We start from the raw sequence: 18,401 nt of genomic DNA, 5'->3' as shown, positions 1-18,401 counted from the left end.
CATTATTGTTATGTAAAGCAGCGGGAGCAGGGGGCTTAATCCCCCATCGGCCACAGTCGTTGGGCAGTCGGACCCAAAAAAAAACCAAATAAAATAGGCCTAGTTTTCCCATCCCAGCCCTATCCGGCCATCTAGAAGTCTCAATTTTTCAAAAAAAAAATTTGTATAAAACCATGGAAGAAATAGTTTTAAACTGAGTAATTATTATATTGTATTAGAACAAAAATGCCCTGCACTAATAGCAAACAATAAAAATCATAAGGCAAACACAAATTCATACTGTGGGGGTCTACATTTTATTTACTGACGCTCTTCATAAATGAGGCATTCTCCCAATAATAACGATTACTGCCTGCTATATAATAAGACCAATCCAGGACTTCAAAAAATGAGAAACAAACAATGGGATATACAAAAATACAACAGAGCGTCATGGCCATAGGGTACAACATTTAAAATATGAGAAACAAATATGGCATAAAAAAATACAACAGAGTACCTCGGAATAAGTATTCCTGCCTGCTATTTCAGACCAATCCAGGACTTCGTCATGGCCATAGGGTACAACATTTAAAATATGAGAAACAAATATGGCATAAAAAATACAACAGAGTACCTCGGAATAAGTATTCCTGCCTGCTATTTCAGATCAATCCAGGACTTCGTCATGGCCATAGGGTACAACATTTAAAATATGAGAAACAAATATGGCATAAAAAAAATACAACAGAGTACCTCGGAATTAGTATTCCTGCCTGCTATTTCAGACCAATCCAGGACTTCATCATGGGCATATGTTACAACATTAAAAAATAGGAAGCATAAAAATGCGATGAATTAAACATACGTAGCGAAATGTTGAGTTACACGTTCAATCTGATGCCCTTTTATCTAAGTATCATTGACATGTGCCTCTTTCTGTCTGACTCTGATGCAAATGTGTATTCTGGACATATATGGCATCTGCCAACACCCATTAGTCAATAGGCAGGCTTGTCAACAGTTAATTGATCAAGAAAGGTCATGTAATGACCTTCGTAATATTCATCCAGAGTTAGTTGAATCATAGGGCCTTGTTGGCAAATCACATCAATGGTCTTAACAGCCACAACTGGGTTGGATGTGCAGTGGTGGCATCCATTATCTGTGCATTTTACAAAAGTGGTTTCACAGATATCGCGTTTTGTGTGTTTACACCCGAATTTCAGTTCCTCCAGAACTTCTCGCTGGTGCTGCAGCTGTCTTAATGACCCTTTAAGTAGGCGATACACCTCTCCATAGTCTTCGTAAGGCCCAAACTTATCCGTCGACTTTTCGTGGCTTACGTTTAGCGCAAATCCATCAAATTTGGTCCCTTCCCAGTACCCACCCAACCTTTCGATGGCGTTATCTATCACCTGAAGGATACAAACAAAGTGGTATTGATTAGTTTGCTCAGGTAAAAAAGTTTTTAAAATATTTACATTATTTCTATAATCGTGTGAAGGTGTTAGGCATATCAAAAATAATTTCATGAAAATACAATTGGCAGTAAAAAAACAATGTCAGCAGTTAAATTGTATTTGAAACAGGAAAAAGAAATGGCAGGAAATGTGATTTTTGAAAGTTTGACCTTTGACCTTGTATTGTCATATCTCGGTAACTACTGGTCACAGGATTCACAATTGATTGCAAATTGTTCAGGAGATTCATGTTTATATTTGTCTTAATGAAAAAAATATTCAAATAGTGACCGGAAATGGTACATTCTGACCTTGACCTATTGTAGGGCTGTCTCTTATACACATCTAGATGTGTATAAGAGACAGCACATACACAATACATAATTATACACATATAATACAAAATGTATACATAAAATTACACACGGACTTTTAGGCCTATGTGTTCTTTCCAGAGTAAGAGCGCTAAATTATTATACTGTATGTTGTTTACATTCACTTCACGTTATCAGTGAGTTGTTGACCCCAACACACTTTTTTTTATCATGCACGCACATTCCGTTGACTCGCGTTGGTAGTTCTGATTTGAATATACTGAACTGAGTAATAAATTACGAAAAAAATAAATACGACGTTCTGATTTTATATAAAGCAATATACCGTACATTATCACTTTGAAAGAGTTACGCAATCAGACTATTATGACGTTTATTACTTAGCCAATGGTGACTGGCCCATATAATCATATACATAATCATAGGGTTGGTAAAGTCCTCCATTCTGCTGCGACACAACAACACACATGCTGTTTTGGTTAATGCTTGGTTGCTCTCGGTGATTAAAACACGTTTGTTGTCGATTGCACCATGCACCATATTCATTGACATGGAATATCCCACAAATCGAGATACAATCTAAACATCGGGTAGGCAACGCAATGCGATTAATTTTAGGTTTAATCCCCAACTTCGCCTTCACGATTTCATGTTGGTTTGTTTTGACAGGTTCCCTAAAAACAAGTATTCACCTCAACCATAGGCTTGTCAAGTGGCAAGACCATGTCATGAGCATGATCTACATAGAACTCTACACTCTTGCGATATAGTGGCAGATCTCCTTGATCCTGAGACCAGGCAATAATCCTAACGAGTGCCTTATGGAAGAGTCCGCTGGGAAGGAACCCTTGGAAGTTGATGTAGAAATGTATCATGGGAAAGCTTTTTTCCACAAGCTTATGAGATTTACGCTTGAAGTCATTAAAGAGACAGGGTACAAGGAATAGCCTTCCAGCTTCGGATGATTTGGATCCTACATCCTAAATATTCATATAAAAAATAAAAATATCAAACTTTACTTCATTAATTATTATTAGAGAATTATTATTATTATAATTATTAAAGGTATAATTTTTATTGTCAATCAATCCTCAATTTTCAATTCTCACTCATCCATCATCTACTAATCAGCCATCAATCCTCAATCATCCATCATCTATTAATCAGCCATCCATCCTCAATCTTTAATCATCTGTTAATCATATATTTTAAATCATCCAACATTTATTAATCAGCCATCCATCCTCAATCATCGATAATCTATTAATCAGTTATTCATTCTAAATCATCCATCCTCAATCTTCAATCATCTGTTAAACAGGCATCCCTCCTCAATCATCTATCATCCATTAATATGCCATCCTTCCACAATCATCCATCATCTATTAATCAGCCATCCATTCTCAATCATTCATCCTTAATCTTTAATCATCTAGTAGAGTCATTTTCATGAGATCCGTGACTAATTTTAGGATACCTTTTTTTCTCGATGGATTTGGCAAGATGGACCAATTTAGATAAAATATAGCTCCTATATACCTCCCAGATATGGGGGGAAAAGTCCCGCCTGGGGGAGTTTTTCAAAATGGCCGCCTGTTGATTTGGACGCTTGTATCTCGATAACCACTGGTCAGAGAGACTTGATTTTGGTCTCAAACTGTTCACAATATGCATGTTCCTATTTGTTGTAATACAACTTTTTCTCCAAAAATGGCAGGAAATGTGATTTTTGAAAGTTTGACCTTTGACCTTGTATTGTCATATCTCGGTAACTACTGGTCACAGGATTCACAATTGATTGCAAATTGTTCAGGAGATTCATGTTTATATTTGTCTTAATGAAAAAAATATTCAAATAGTGACCGGAAATGGTACATTCTGACCTTGACCTATTGTAGGGTCATTCCATGTCAAATCAACCAGATTTAAAAAAAATTCCTGTATGACTGTCTCAAATTTTGATGAAACTCCATAAAAATGATCCATTATATGAAAAACAAAAAAAAACAAAACAAAAAAAAATTAGCCTTATAGGATATGTAGTTTCCAAGATATTGACTCCTCAAAAAAGGGGCGTGGTTCTTCAAGATGTGCAAACGCAATTTACTTCTACTTTAGAAGCTCATAACTTGGGATTGGTAATAGCTATCAAGGTCAAACTTGGTATTCCAACTTATTTTTTACCATATTTCACAAATATGGCCTTAGATTAACCGTCATCCCTTCCCTTTTGAAGTTATCTACACTCAAAATAGCCGCTTTATATATTTCTAATATATCTGATTAACTGGGATAAATTTAAGAAAAGATTTTAACTGTCCACATGATGACGATCCGTTGTTGAGAAATATTGGCGTTTTTCACTTTTATAGATCTGGCCCCAACTTTGAATATATGCCATTCATTTTTAATTGATTTTACTCAGCCTGCGCTTGCATGTGGCTAGAGACAACTACACATAGATAATATATCTGTAATATAAGGTGTATATACCCACTCATATGGACGCAGGGCGACCTCGAATATCACAAAAAAATTTCGCGGCTAATTTGAGTGCAGATAACTTCAAAAGGAAAGGGATAACAGTTAATCTAAGGCCCTATTTGTAAAATGCCTATTTTCTTGAGATACCATTTGATTTTGAAAAGCGGTAAATATAGCCTACAGTGTTTAATAGTTTACGGCTTGAATTAATAAAATTACCTTGCTTTTTAGTGATGTGTCTACAAAGGATTCAATAAGTGCTTCTTTATGCAGCTGTTTGGCTTGTCCTGTAAAAAAAAATATGTACCACCTTTAACACTTAATTTGATGATCAGCTTCATGAGTAAAATATAATAAATGAAACAAACTTAAAATCAAACTACAACAGTGTTTTATTAACTTTAATTTATATTATTAAAAGGAATATACAAAGTTAGGCTAATTATATGACGAATTTATTAAAGACTATGTCACATCATATAAGCAAACACTTTACTTGTTTCAAAAATTATAATTATACCGTAAAACCTCGAATTGAAGCCCTGGGCAAACTTTGGATGGGCTGCTTTTCAAGGCTACTTTTGCCAAGTAAAGAGGGCTGTCTCTTATACACATCTAGATGTGTATAAGAGACAGGTGAATTTTGGGAATTACAACTATAAAACAATAAATAGGGAAACAATAAATCAGTCTGTATCATGATAACCAGCTTTATATCACCTAAACCACTGTATAAACCAAGCATGTTTTAAATTTATTTTTGTCTCTTTGAAATTCATGTACAGTACAACGTATGTCATGCTATCTAGAGATAAGCTTTTTTCCGAGTTTATTTTTACAAACTAAGGAAGGGGCTTCATTTCGAGATGGGCTTCTTCCTGAGATTAAGCCCATTGGCCTTCAATTTGAGGTTTAAAGCTTGGTTCCCATTAGGACGCAACACAACGACGCAGACCATGTGACTTCTAAGTGGGAACCGACGACGCAGACTTGGCTACGAAACGCAACATCAACGGTACTCAACTTTTGAGTTGTTTGCGGATCGTCTTTGCGTTGTTTGCAAAAAGTTGAATCGATTCAACTTTTCGCAACACAAGCGCCGCAACACATGCTCTAACTGTTGGATATGTAGTTGTAGTGCTTCATGTTTACATTTTTTAATGAGTTTTCTGTTGTCTTAGACCGTTGCCATCGCCCTAGTCATTGCCAATTAATAATTATTATTGGTTGTTATCAATAATGCATGCTGCTATTATTACTATTATTATTATCATAGCCTATCCTATCATAAAACCTATCATAGCCTGGCCTGGCCTAGCCAAGCCTATAGCCTAGTTAAGCCTATAGCCTAGTTTTAATAGAACCACTTACGGTGCTCTTCTACTGAATGGCATAAAATACTGTAAACATTATTATTTATAACAATATGCAACGCATCTTACCCAACCATTCTTCAATCAGGGTGAAGCCTGGTGAGGAGGGGGCAGGGGGGAGATCTCCCCCCGTCAGGGAAGATCTCCCCCCGTCAGGGAGATAAACCACAAGTCATCGGGAAGAACAACAATTATGTATTTTCTACATAGGCCTAATTAGTAGCCTCTAAAATCGATTACATATATAAGAATTTGAAACCCATTAATTGTCAAATATTTTGGGGGCTCGCCTCCCTGGAACACTTTCGCGAGATCCGACCACGCTCACTATTTTTCCTCCCCACCCCCTACCCAGTCGGAAAAATCCTGGGCCACCCTCTGATATTACATTTATTCAAATATTTTTCTGAATCTAGCACTCTCTGTTTGACTCTCATTTTAGCTTTTAATGTTGGCCTTGATGTACAGTATGTAATAAATGTTAAGGAAATATATTCAGCCCTTGTTATTATACAGATCTGCGTAAACAAAATGTGATTCCTAGATTTACAAAAACATGAAAATGTCATACAATTTGTAATTAAACATTAACTACTGTAGTAGACTATAATCGATTAAATAAGAAATTTAAACCCCTAAATTGTCATACTTGGGAGGGGGATTTCACCCACTGGAACACTTTTGAGAAATTTTGAGCGATGTCCTACCACGCCCACCTTTTTTGTTGGGGACATCTGACACTACACACCTCCCAACACCACCCGTAGGCAAATACGGGCGCCACTCTTGATATTACATGGATTTAAAAATTTGTCTGAGTCTAGCACTCTATGTTTGACTCTGATTTTAGCTTTTTATTTTGGTTGTTTTAATGTACAGTAATCATATTATGTTATGGCAATATATTTTAGTCATTTGTTATACAGATCTGCATAAACAAGATTTAAATCCTAGATTTACAAAAACATAAAAATGTCATACAATTTGCAATTAAACATTAGGCAAAAAATGTACTGTATATTTAATTTAATATGCCAATTTAATAAAATAATAATAAAATATTATCTTTTAAAATACAGCCTAGGTGCAGTATTTATGTTAATAATTACAGTAAATAAGTGTAAAATGTATATTTATTAAACGGACCTAGGCATAATCTATTTATTATATTTTCTTCGAGAGGCCTATTATTACAGCTGAAAAGCAAAACTCAATTAACTTTAAAGCATTAAACAGGCATAACCCAGCTATAAGTAATATTCAGAACAGGTCGGCTTCAGCGCTGCCATGGCTACAGGAAGCATTACAACTTTACATAATAGGCAAGCTTTCACACATCTATAATACAAGACAAAAGCGAGAAGGAAAAGAGGATATTGTTCATTCACGCAGGGCGTACATAGGTGAGCTAAGGCGAGTCCATTATTTTCTTTTATGCTCAAGAGGTAAGTTTCAAAGGAAACTTAAGCATTTGTCGGTTTATCCAGGTAAGTATTCAAGAAATAGACATGGAAAACAGCCCAGTCTCACCCTAGAATACATTAGTAGCCCTACAATGAATGCTAATTTAATAACGGCTTTTGAAGGCTTCCCATGGAAATCATTGCGTTTACACGGCGACTAGTGAGAAACCGTATCCATCTTGTTAAGTTGCATCATGTAACTTGTGCAAATGCAACTTTCTGTAAAGTAAAAATTACTGCAAGAGCATTTCCTTACGTTGCGTTGCGTAGGTTGCATTGCAGCAGGTTTCCTGCAAGTGGGAACCAAGCTTTACGATATATTAATAAACGTAAACAGTTGATGCATTTATTATACAGGTCTTCCTCCAATTAAAGACCACTTTTGAGACCAGGATTTCACTGTCTTTGGTAGTTTTCATCTCTAATACAGTAGAATAATAAAGATAAAGAGTTGTTAATTTGGGACCACAGAAAAACAGTCTTTAATTGAAGGTAGTCTTTCATTGGAGGGGTCTTTAATAGAGAGAGACCTGTATGTATACACAGCGGGATACACAGTGGCGGCTCTAGGATATTTTCTGGGGGGCTGAGCTGTCCGACAGGGGGACTTGGCTTGTAGGCCTGAGCTGGGGGAAGGGTTTGAGAGGGGTGTTCCCCGCCCAAATGAGATTTAAGAATAGCAACCTTTTGGTGGCTTGAAATGACACTCTCAGACATGTGTTGGCTTGGTGTGGGCCTATCTTTATATCTTTTTTACTCTGACTGCCTGACGAGCTCTTTTCAATGGGAAGGGGGCCTTGTCCTGTTTGGTGGGGGGGGGGAGAGACTCAAGCTTTTGTATTGGTACAATTTATTGTTTGTATGTATTTCTTGTACAGTTCTTATACAGAGTAGCAAAAGTTCAGCATTTTGAATAGACAAAAAATTTAATCAAAAATCACCTTACTATTTGTATTATTTAAACATATTTTTTCATATATTTAATTTTATTTTTTGTTGTTGTAAGTACTAACCTTCTTCTTTAGAAATGACTGTCCATGTATCATTAGCTTTGATACGACAAAGCTTAGATATTACTATGCCGTCAGTGCTTGGTTCATGTTGATTAAAGCTTAAACAAAAGAATATTATATAATTTAATAAACAATAAAATGTGAATTTACATAATACAGAAGCATCCTACCACCATTTTTCAAAAAAATGTAACCAGTAGTAGAAGAATCTTGTGGTCGTCATTTGTTACAAGCAGACAAGTGACCAGATGCATCCTTTCACCGGCTTTGGCTCACACAGGATGAACTGTTGCCACACTGCCTTTTGCATATACAGTGCCAAATTTGATTTAAAAAAAAAAAAAAATCATTAAAAAAAAAATTTTATTCCATAAAATGGTGTCTTGAAATTAATACGTCACTCCACATAGTACTGCACAGCATAGTTTAAATATAGATTCCTATAGTCTGCAAGAGTCCAGACATTTTTTAATCCAACGAATCATGGTATGTGCACCTGGAGTCTATGGTATTTACTGTAAAAAGTTATATTGTAAAAAGACCATGCACAGCAGTCCTAGTGATTGTATGATGGATAAGTAAAATATAAAGGATTGAATAGGCCAAAAGATACATGGTTATCAAGATTTATATACTTAATATTCATCTTATATCTTTACTACAGAAAATAAAATTTTATATTTAAGTAAATTTATCTTTTTGTCTTTATAAGGAGACAAGATTATTATTAGACACATCCAAAATTCAAGTGTATCCAGTCAAACCAGCAAATGTGTTAGCTTGTACTGTAGTGATAGGCCCTCATGCTGCCTATAGTGTGTGGCTTACATGGTGTGTATGTTCAAGGTATATTGCTATTGTACTATGACAGCTCAGAACCATGAATTTGTTGTCTTTTTAAAAAATCTTTTATTTATATAATATTGTTAGAATTTCATAGTGGTATATACTAGTTCTTCTTCTAAAATTTCCAATATTATATAGTGGTATATACTTTTCTTCTTTTTTTTTACAAACATTCCAAAAAGAAATATTAGCATGAGGCAGTGAAAAAAGAATTTCTTTTTATATTTCTGTATATGCACAATTTGTTATCACTTCAAATTGTCTAAGCATTTTAGTGGGGAAGAACACCAATGTGATTAGACTTGGAATTAATCAATATGATAAATATCTGACTATTTTCATGTTAACTAGTCGTAAGTTTTATTCCATGGAAGATTGTTAAAATATGCCTAAAAATATTTTATGAATTTTTATGAAAATTCCACAAAAATTTCCTACTCAATATACTAAAATTTATTTTAATTCTTTTTTATTGCTATGAGTGCCACTAGGCTAATATCTACAGAAATAATTCAGGCACAAAATAAAATCATAAAATGGTAACTACCATGCATTATGGAATACTGACATTACTCTACTGAAGTCAAATGACCAATTATTCCACCCTAAGCAAATCATGCGGGGTAGTGATGTCACTCCACTGAAGTCAAATGAGCCACACATCCCACCCTAAGCGAAGTATACATCTGGGGTAGTAACGTCACTCTACTGAAATCAAATGACCCACATATCCCAGATAAGAAAGTATAATACATACTCCAAGTATTGAAATACACGCCATCGTGTTGGGATTCAATATTTCGACATTAATTATGTCATCATCAGGAATGAAAAAAAAAAAAAAATATCCCACCCTAAGCAAACCACACATGCAGGTTTAGTGATGTCAGACTAATGAAATCAAGTGCCCCACATATCCCACCCTAAGCGAACTCTATACATGCAGGGTAGCAATGTCACTCTACTGAAAGCAAATGGCCCACATATCCCACCCTACGAGAACTATACGTGTGGGGTAGTGATATCACTCCACTTCAATCAAATGACCCACCAAGCAAACTATAAGTTGGGGGTAGTAATGCACTCCACTGAAATCAAATGACACACACATCCCACCAAGCGAACTATAAGTGTGGGGTAGATGCACTCCACTGAAATCAAATGACACACATATCCCACCCAAAGCAAAATACTGGTATACGTGTGGGGTAGTGATGTCACTCCAATGAAATAAAAACAAATGTAAGACGATCAGTATATTGAATGTATCCGGTTTGGTGTGGGAATCGTGGAGTTTTTCAAAAAAAGCGAGTGAAGTTTCTTCGGACTGTTTCAATGTTTTCAATATTTAAGTTGCATACTTCAAAACTACTGTGCACACTTAATTTAATTAAACGTCTAAAATCCCCAACTTAAAATAAATATTAATTTAAGGTCGGATGTAACTTCAAGGTATTTATGCGTGGTCGTAACTAAAGACAGAGGGGTAAAATTCATGGTATAATTGTATGGATATTTTTCTTTCTGGTGATACACATGGTTTTAAATTTGCTGCAATTAAGTGTCATGCTATTAAAAAATTTTTTTTTTTAAATGAAAAATGTTGGCGCATCGGATGGGTCTGTAGATAAGTGAGTCGTCTGCATATAAGAACATTGACGTACCGGTAGAAATTGAGGAAATTAAGTGATTAGTTACAAAGTGTAAAGGTCCTAGTATGGAGCCCTAATGTTCTCCACGTCACGGTAACAAAATTTGAAATACAGCCTTGAAAATGGACACAGAGAGATCGGTTTAGGGAGTGTTTGGTCCAAGACCACAGTTGCCTCAGGAAACCTATGGCGTGTAACTTAGATAAGAGAGTGTGATGACTCACTTTGTCAAGCCTTAGACTCAAATCTAAGAATACGGCATGAATACTGCAAAGTTTAGCTTTGTCAAGTTCTTTGGCCCAAGATAATAAACTTGGGTCAAGAGAGTTGAAAACAAATTGACCAAATTGAAAAGGTGAGATAATGGAATTAGATTCAAGGCAATTATAGACATGATTATAAATAAGGCGCTCCAAAACTTTACAGATGACAGATGTTAGAGCAATTGGCTGATACATTTTGATGTCCTTTTTGTCACCTGTACCTTTATATATGGGGGAAACACGCAAGGTTTTCCATGCAGTGGGGACGATACCAACCGAAAGGATCAGGTTAAATAAATTGGCAAGAGAATAAGAAATGACATCTGCTATAGGTTTGAGGGTTCTAGCATATATGCCATCAAGACCAGGTGAGCTATTATTTTTTAACTTGATAATAAAACTATGGATGGACTCAGGAAGTATGAAAAGGTCTTTCACAGTTGAGTTAATTCACTTGTTTTTGTTTTTTGTTAAAAGTAAAATATTAAACTCACGGTTTTTGAACTAGTTGATTGGTAATGCAAGTTTTCCCAACATGTTCGTCCCCAAGCACCATGATTTTGACATTACACAGTTATTTCCCTCCATCTTCTATTGATGTATTGAAGTTTTCTATTGCTACCTCTCCACGAAGAATTATCTCCTCAGGAACGTCTGGAAAAGTGTACAGCAAAATAGACATAATCAGCAACTTTGAACTGGTAATGGCCTTCTTGTGTATGGGGCAGCATGGGCAGCAAAAAATTATAGTACAATTGCAAAAACAAAACAAAATTAGATCTAATTTCTCTAACGTCTGTCTAAATTGTTCCTGCGTTGGCACTGACTAAATAGTAATTGTGTGTATGTGTGTTCATTGTTTTACATTTTGTGGCAATTGGTTCTCGATCCATTACAATGAAAAAGCATTTTTTTTGTTTGTTTAGTCCCAAACAAAATGGTAGCTTCTGTTTTGCCAATGTGAAGCGAGAACTTTACTATCTATAGTCTACAGGAAGCTAACTTTTAAGTCGATGTATCAGCGATATGCTGACGGTTTCCCTGACACCAACAAGGCACTGTCGTCAGCACAAACACTAAATTAATGTTAAGCATTTTTATAATATATAAAATTATTTACCGGTAATTATTTATTGCCACTGTTAAAATCATATTATTTTAAACACTTCCAATAATTGTGTGTTATGCTTGTGCCACTTTTGTAGACTTTTTGTGTGCTTTTATACAAAATACCAAACTATTAGGTATATCATGTTCAAATGTATGCTCTTTAAATATTATGTAGATAAGTAAGTCCAGTATCTCTGTCTTTATGTAGGCCTATGTCAGAACTTTATTCTACAGTATTGTATGTACAAATGTTAAGAGCTCTAAGCAATCAATGTAATTTCCATGGGGACAAAGAATAATAAATTTGATTCTAATTCTGATATTATAAAACCTTTTTTGTTTCAATCTTGTTTAAGAAATAAGCCTCATGGTTTTTTCGGTTATCTTTTACTTATGGTTGTTTCTTTTATGTCTGTCTTGTATGGTGGTTGTTTTTTTTTCAGTACAAAGAGCTCTGTTACCAAATAAGATCCATTGTCCCAAAAAGCCGGTAGATTCGTGTTCGGTAACATCAGTTAAATTGATAATTAACTCAAAACATAATAATAATTTATATTATTGAATAAATTCATCCAAGTTTGTAGAAATATAAATTAAAATAGAATTTCATAATAGCAAAACCAGTACATTTAGAAGAAGACTACCAACCCACATGTATACTACAAACTGTCAAAATGGGATCTACTTAATTAATCTTTTTAATTAAAACAATTTTAATTTAATAAGTTAATATATTAATAAATGATATAATTTGCAATATATGTATAACTACTACTCAGTAAAAAATAATCTACTGTTGTTTTTAGTATTAGAGTACATTTAATTTACTAACCTTGCAATATTTACTTGTATCGTCATATGCTTCACACTCATGCCGTTCATATAAGTCAACAACAGTTTCGCTGTTCTTAATTGTGTTAGATGAAAGCAAAAAAAAATTGAATGGTTATTATTAATGTAATATGTTGTATCCATTAGGTCATCATAAATAAATAGAATGGTTGTTGGTATGAATTACTAATGTAACAGAGCCTTATATAATCAAGAATTAAAAACCTATAAATTACCTGTACAATACCTGCAAAACTAAATTCCATAATTGATCATGATATTATTAAAATATGAGATTATACCTTCATTATAATATTAAGACAGTATACCAGTACATGATATTTTTAGTTACACATTTAAATACAGTGTTCTATAATTTGTTTCATTGCAACATTGCACCATTAGCAGGCCCGTAGCCAGGGGGGTTTTTAGGGGTTCGGGCGAACCCCCCTTTTTCAGCGAACCCCCCCTTTTGCCAGCGAACCCCCTTAGCCAGAAAACGATCCCCCGTTTCCAAGATAGTGCAATTTATTACAAAATGGGAGCATTTTTGGCACTGTTTATTTGTCGCTATCGATCGTAGTCCGATCGTAGAATATTGTCCTCAAAATATTGTGGCTGAGACATGAGCCGATTAAACGTAGAAATAGGAAACCTAGAAATATAGTAAAAACGCTGAATAGTACTCCAGCGTCGCGACATGCCGACGTTGGTACGTGTAGGTTAGTCTACAAACGTCGCCTTAAGTAATTGATTTTACCCGGGAGAACGAAAGAAGGAAACTCCGCTTTTCAGTTGTCTCAGACGATTGATTTTTGACAAACAATGACCTTTCAGAGGTCAAATTGCTGTCAAGAATATGAATTGGCTGCTTCGCAGCAATAACAATACAAAGTGAATTCAGTGTGAAAACTTGTGGCGTACTACGAACTTTAATTGAAGGAGTAGTTTTTAAATTTTCACTGAGATCTGGCCAAAAATCTACACAAATCAGGTCTGCAAATTATCAAGCACTGTTGTTATTATTTATCTATTACAGTAAGCAGCAAAATCTAATTTGAATATTATTTGATTTCTTAGCTGCCAACCAAGCTATAGTTTCCAAGTTTAAATAGTTTCAGTACTGTTTTATTTTTATGTATGTATGGATTGTACTGAGACTCTTTTCTAAATAAAAATGAAATAAAAGATATATGGATGGATGGATGGATGGATGGATGAATGAATGAATGAATACGTGGGTGGATAAGAAAAATTGGTTATCAAACAAACAATGTTTATATTTAAATGCTTACTTTTTATACCTTAGCTATTGGACTTTAATTAAAAATGAGAAAGTATTCTATTGACCTATAAATGCATATAAAAATTACAAAAATAATCATACCATGTCCATATCCACAGATTGGCTATTAATTAATTCAAGAATTTTCCTAGTAGAAAGTCTGTAATTAGCTAAAATATATTTCACAAATAAAAAAAAACAAAACAATAATATAATCTGATGAAACAAAAGATTGGAATAAACAGAAGCAGTCAAATTATATGCAAGAACAGGTAATAGATTATACCTTATAGTTAGTCCTAAATTAATGCAGTCAAGTTTAGTAACATAATTTTGCTCTACAATTTCCCTTTCAAGATTATTCTAAATTACCATCTTTTATAAGAACTTTAACTTTAAGATTATTAATATTATGGCATTGGAAGAGTGAAACGTTGAGCAACAGGTTTTTGTGTGTGATTATGCTCTTTGTCTTAATGTTTAACCTGTTTGATAGATATTTAAACCGCTCGGGGGAAGATATTGCATGTAACGGCATATATGAGGTTGGATGATGTACAGATATGGGTGCCTGTGATCTTGACAGTGTAGTTGTTAGGTCCTATGAGTGTGTCACTGGAATCAATGCGTCTACAGAGTTAGCATGTTTTAGCATTACATAGGAATGTGCCAGGTTTATCATTATGGTTGAATTTGTTTCTGACTATCTGTTTTTTCAGGTTGGGTGGCTGTTTATGAGCAAAAATAGGTTTATCTGGAAATATATCCTTTAAACTATCATCTTGCAGTAATGGTTGTAGGCTGTGTCAATGATCTGTTTTATAGGTCTGAGTGTTGGATGATAAGTTACAGTGGGCGGTAGGAGTCTTATCATTGTAGGAGAGCAAGTCTTTGGTTTGCGTGGGATACATTTGGCTCTGTTCATCTGTTCTTCAATGACGTCACTGTTGTACTTTAGGTTGGTGAATGTATGAGCGAGGTCTGAAAGGTGTTTGTCTCTATCAACCATATTAGAGCATATACAGTTGTATCAAAGAGATTGACTATAGACTATGGATTTTGTGACATGCTTGGGATGAGCGCTTGTAGCATGGAGATATTTTTGTGTGTCTGTGGGTTTCTTGTATACAGTAGTATTGAGACGGCCATTACATATCTGAACAGTAGTATCTAAAAAGTTAACAGAATCATTGGATATATCCATAGTAAATTTGATAGATGGATAGAATGAATTAAATGAAGTGTAAAACTCATGGAAAGATTTTTCTCCATCGGTCACAAATAACAAAAATATCATCAATGTAGCGTAAATAAAGATAAGGTCGAACAGAGCATGAATTAAGAAATTTGAGTTCAAGATCATGCATAAAAATGTTAGCGTACTGGAGTGCATGCTTGTACCCATAGCAATTCTATAGTACGTTGCTTTAAATTTCTGCAATTTAATATTTCTAATTACTTACATTGTTTTGTAGAACCTGTGCCTCAGCATCTAATAGAAGTTCTAATGTGCTTGCATGGCCATTGTAGGCAGCCAGATGTAGAGCTGTATCACCATCCTGTTGAGGAATATTAATGATATTTAATCTTTATGCAATTTCAATTAAGTACTTCAAGTTGCACTTTTTTTAACATTTTGATGTTAACTCTGATTTTAACAGTTGTTGCCATAGGAAAAGAAAATGTGGAACAAACAAGCCAAAAGAGTCACAAACAAGCTGCAATGTTATAAATTTTGAAATGTACTTTATTGCACTAAACTATCCTTTATAATATTTATACACCATGCTATGTTGTTTATTTTCCTCATTTTCAATGTTAAAACAACAATTTTAACAATTTAATTGATGGTTGATGAGAAATGCCTGAAATTGTAAACTTTGATGGCTGATTTCTCAAATATTGTTCTATAACAGCTGTATGTTTAAACCCCTGTAACTTCACAATGAATGTTGGATTTAAATAATTCTTTTTAACCATTTTATAGCTCTCATGTTAATACAGTTTAACCCTGTATTAATAAATAAAAATAAATTTTTGCGAAGAGTGAATGGTTTGGCTTATCTTTGCACAAATCGTGTCTTCTTAAGGGTTGAATATGTGTTAAATTTATCATGTAGTGTCCCTGTCATGGTTAGCAGTAGAATAAAATAGCAGGGGCGAATCCAGTAGGTAGCACTGGAGGCGCGTGTATCCTGAAACTGTTGTCCCCCTCACCGTTTGAAAAATTCTGGATCCGCCCCTGAATAGAGTCCCTTCATTTTGCATAAACATGTATCCCTTGATGGGGGGAGGGGTCCCCTAAATAGTAATGTCCCAAAGGAGGGGTTCAATTGTATTTAAATAGAGTAATCATAGCTTAGATAACTAGATAATCATGATTTAATAAATCTACAACACATAGGGAAACAAATTAAGATGAATTAGACGATTCAATAGTGGCTGCAGATGCAGATCCTGACCTTCGCACTGGTCACCGTGGTGAAAATCAGGATGAGATTGAAACTTGCATAAGTCCACTTTGCCTTACTCAAATATGTCAATCTTATTTTACATGCCAAGTTGTTGTGTTTTCCAATCATTAACAATCCGTAAGCCAAATTATATCTAAAGTCAAACAATTTTTCAATGTCATTTTGGATTCGACTTAAGCAAGTTCAACTGTATAAAGTGATTGCAGCATCTGGTGGTTTGGCGAATTTCAACTCTTGCCTTTTAGAAATGCCACCTGCCTAAACCATAGACATCAATAAAGTGCATGCAATCCTTTTTTTGCATTGTCTATAAAAATATTAAAAAGTGACTGTAAATAATCGGCGGCTCGATTACTGTGATAAAGTACACTGTTGAGTTTCATATTTTGATTTATGTGACAGTGCATGGTTGATAAAAAAACATCAATCACAGGGAAAAAAAACTATCACAGGGAAGATATATATCCAATTATTGAATATTCAAAGGGCTAATATCTATGTTACTATATTTCCAATGAAAGACATTTTTTTTTATATATTTTGTTATTTCAAAATCACATTAAAGTGAAAACATATTAATTTATCTACTACTATTACTTCTCAATTATTAACAAATGCTATGAAAAACAGTTCTTTATGATTAGAGTGGGTAGCCTACAGTAGTTCAGGGCTCGCAGAATCACCTGCTCGATGTCCCGGGGCAACCAAATATTTGCGTCGGGCAACCAAAAATAAATAGGGTGCATCCTGACGGGCAACCTCTTTAAAAAGTACACCGAAGATAGGCCTCATAGCGACTGTGAAAGATGTCAAAGAATTCATGTACGATCGAATCTGGCCTGCCGGTACTGTGTATGGTTTTGTGTAGTAAAAACTCTTTGGGAATTCGGTGGTGTGGAGCGTTATCTCCTCATGGCTTGGGACTAAAACCACAGACGTACGACCGCCAAGTACTCAATACAGCAATACATGTGTTTGTGTACAGTCGGCCGTATGAGCATCGTTGGTAGGTTTCCCACATGCGTGATAAGCAGCGGCATCCTTTGAACGTAAACGCTCTACTAGCATCCACAAAATTTGTTTTTTCTTCTCGATGATAAAATAGCGGTATTGCATTTATGTCTAGTATTATTTGTAATTGTATTTTTTGAAATAAAGAATAAGTTATATTTGTTGTTGTCTCGATTTTTTGTAACATAATATTCTGTTAAAACGTTAATCAAATATTTATAACAGGGTTTTCGGCCTTGTCTGGCTCTCAAATTTCCGACGGCATCTAAACTGCACCATTTTAACAAAGATTTTGTCAACCTTAGAAACATAATTAAACGTGAAATACCTTGCTAAAAAATCAAGGGCTTTTAACTGTAAACGCCCTATTCATTGAGAAAATAACAGTAGAAGTACACGTCCCCATGGTTACGCTAATTTTTAATTAACAATCTTGCAGTGGATAGGACCACAATATACACATTCATTCAGAATGAGTGTGCACGCCTTTTTGAAAGAAAACAAAGTTTAACAACTGTTATAACACACAACAGAAAGCAAACATAAACGCCATAGCAACAACAAAGTTAATGATTTTATTATGATCATCAATGACTGAATTAAAATGACATGTAGGAAGTGAACGTGCAAGAAAGTAACACTTCGCTAAAATACAGCTGAACAACTCAGTCTTTACAATTAATCAATCTGTGATAATCTTAGTCATTATACTATTTTATCTGAAGAGTGCTGCACCATGTATGTGTAGCACGAAACTAAATCGTAATAAATATGTCTAATCAAAGCTACTGTTGAACCTCTCATTTTTTGTCTTTATAT

At 34.6% G+C, this 18,401-nt stretch overlaps 1 protein-coding gene across 6 annotated transcripts in view; it reads right to left on the bottom strand.

Moving 5' to 3' along the window:
* Positions 1–273: 273 nt before the first annotated feature.
* Positions 274–18,401, bottom strand: part of LOC117123012 (ankyrin repeat domain-containing protein 6-like) — a 26,417-nt gene continuing 8,289 nt past the window's right edge. Inside the window, exons 4-8 of one of the 6 annotated variants that reach the window (XM_033268801.1) lie at positions 15,561–15,656; positions 12,814–12,888; positions 11,366–11,525; positions 8,111–8,208; positions 4,139–4,548 (exon numbers count right to left, since the gene is read on the bottom strand). In XM_033268801.1, coding sequence (XP_033124692.1) covers positions 11,508–11,525; positions 12,814–12,888; positions 15,561–15,656 — 189 coding nt within the window. In that variant the 3' untranslated portion in view covers positions 4,139–4,548; positions 8,111–8,208; positions 11,366–11,507. Of the gene's footprint in view, positions 1,398–4,138; positions 4,549–7,343; positions 7,519–8,110; positions 8,209–11,365; positions 11,526–12,813; positions 12,889–15,560; positions 15,657–18,401 lie in introns of those variants that run through there. The other 5 variants (XM_033268799.1, XM_033268803.1, XM_033268802.1 and 2 more) reach the window with 5 other exon arrangements.

This window comes from Anneissia japonica, unplaced genomic scaffold (genome assembly GCF_011630105.1).
Source record: "Anneissia japonica isolate Jap-2015-1 unplaced genomic scaffold, ASM1163010v1 scaffold1030_len608725_cov174, whole genome shotgun sequence".
NCBI lineage: Eukaryota > Metazoa > Echinodermata > Crinoidea > Comatulida > Comatulidae > Anneissia > Anneissia japonica.
Note: the sequence above shows the minus strand (reverse complement) of the source record. Positions and strands in the feature narration are given on the sequence as shown.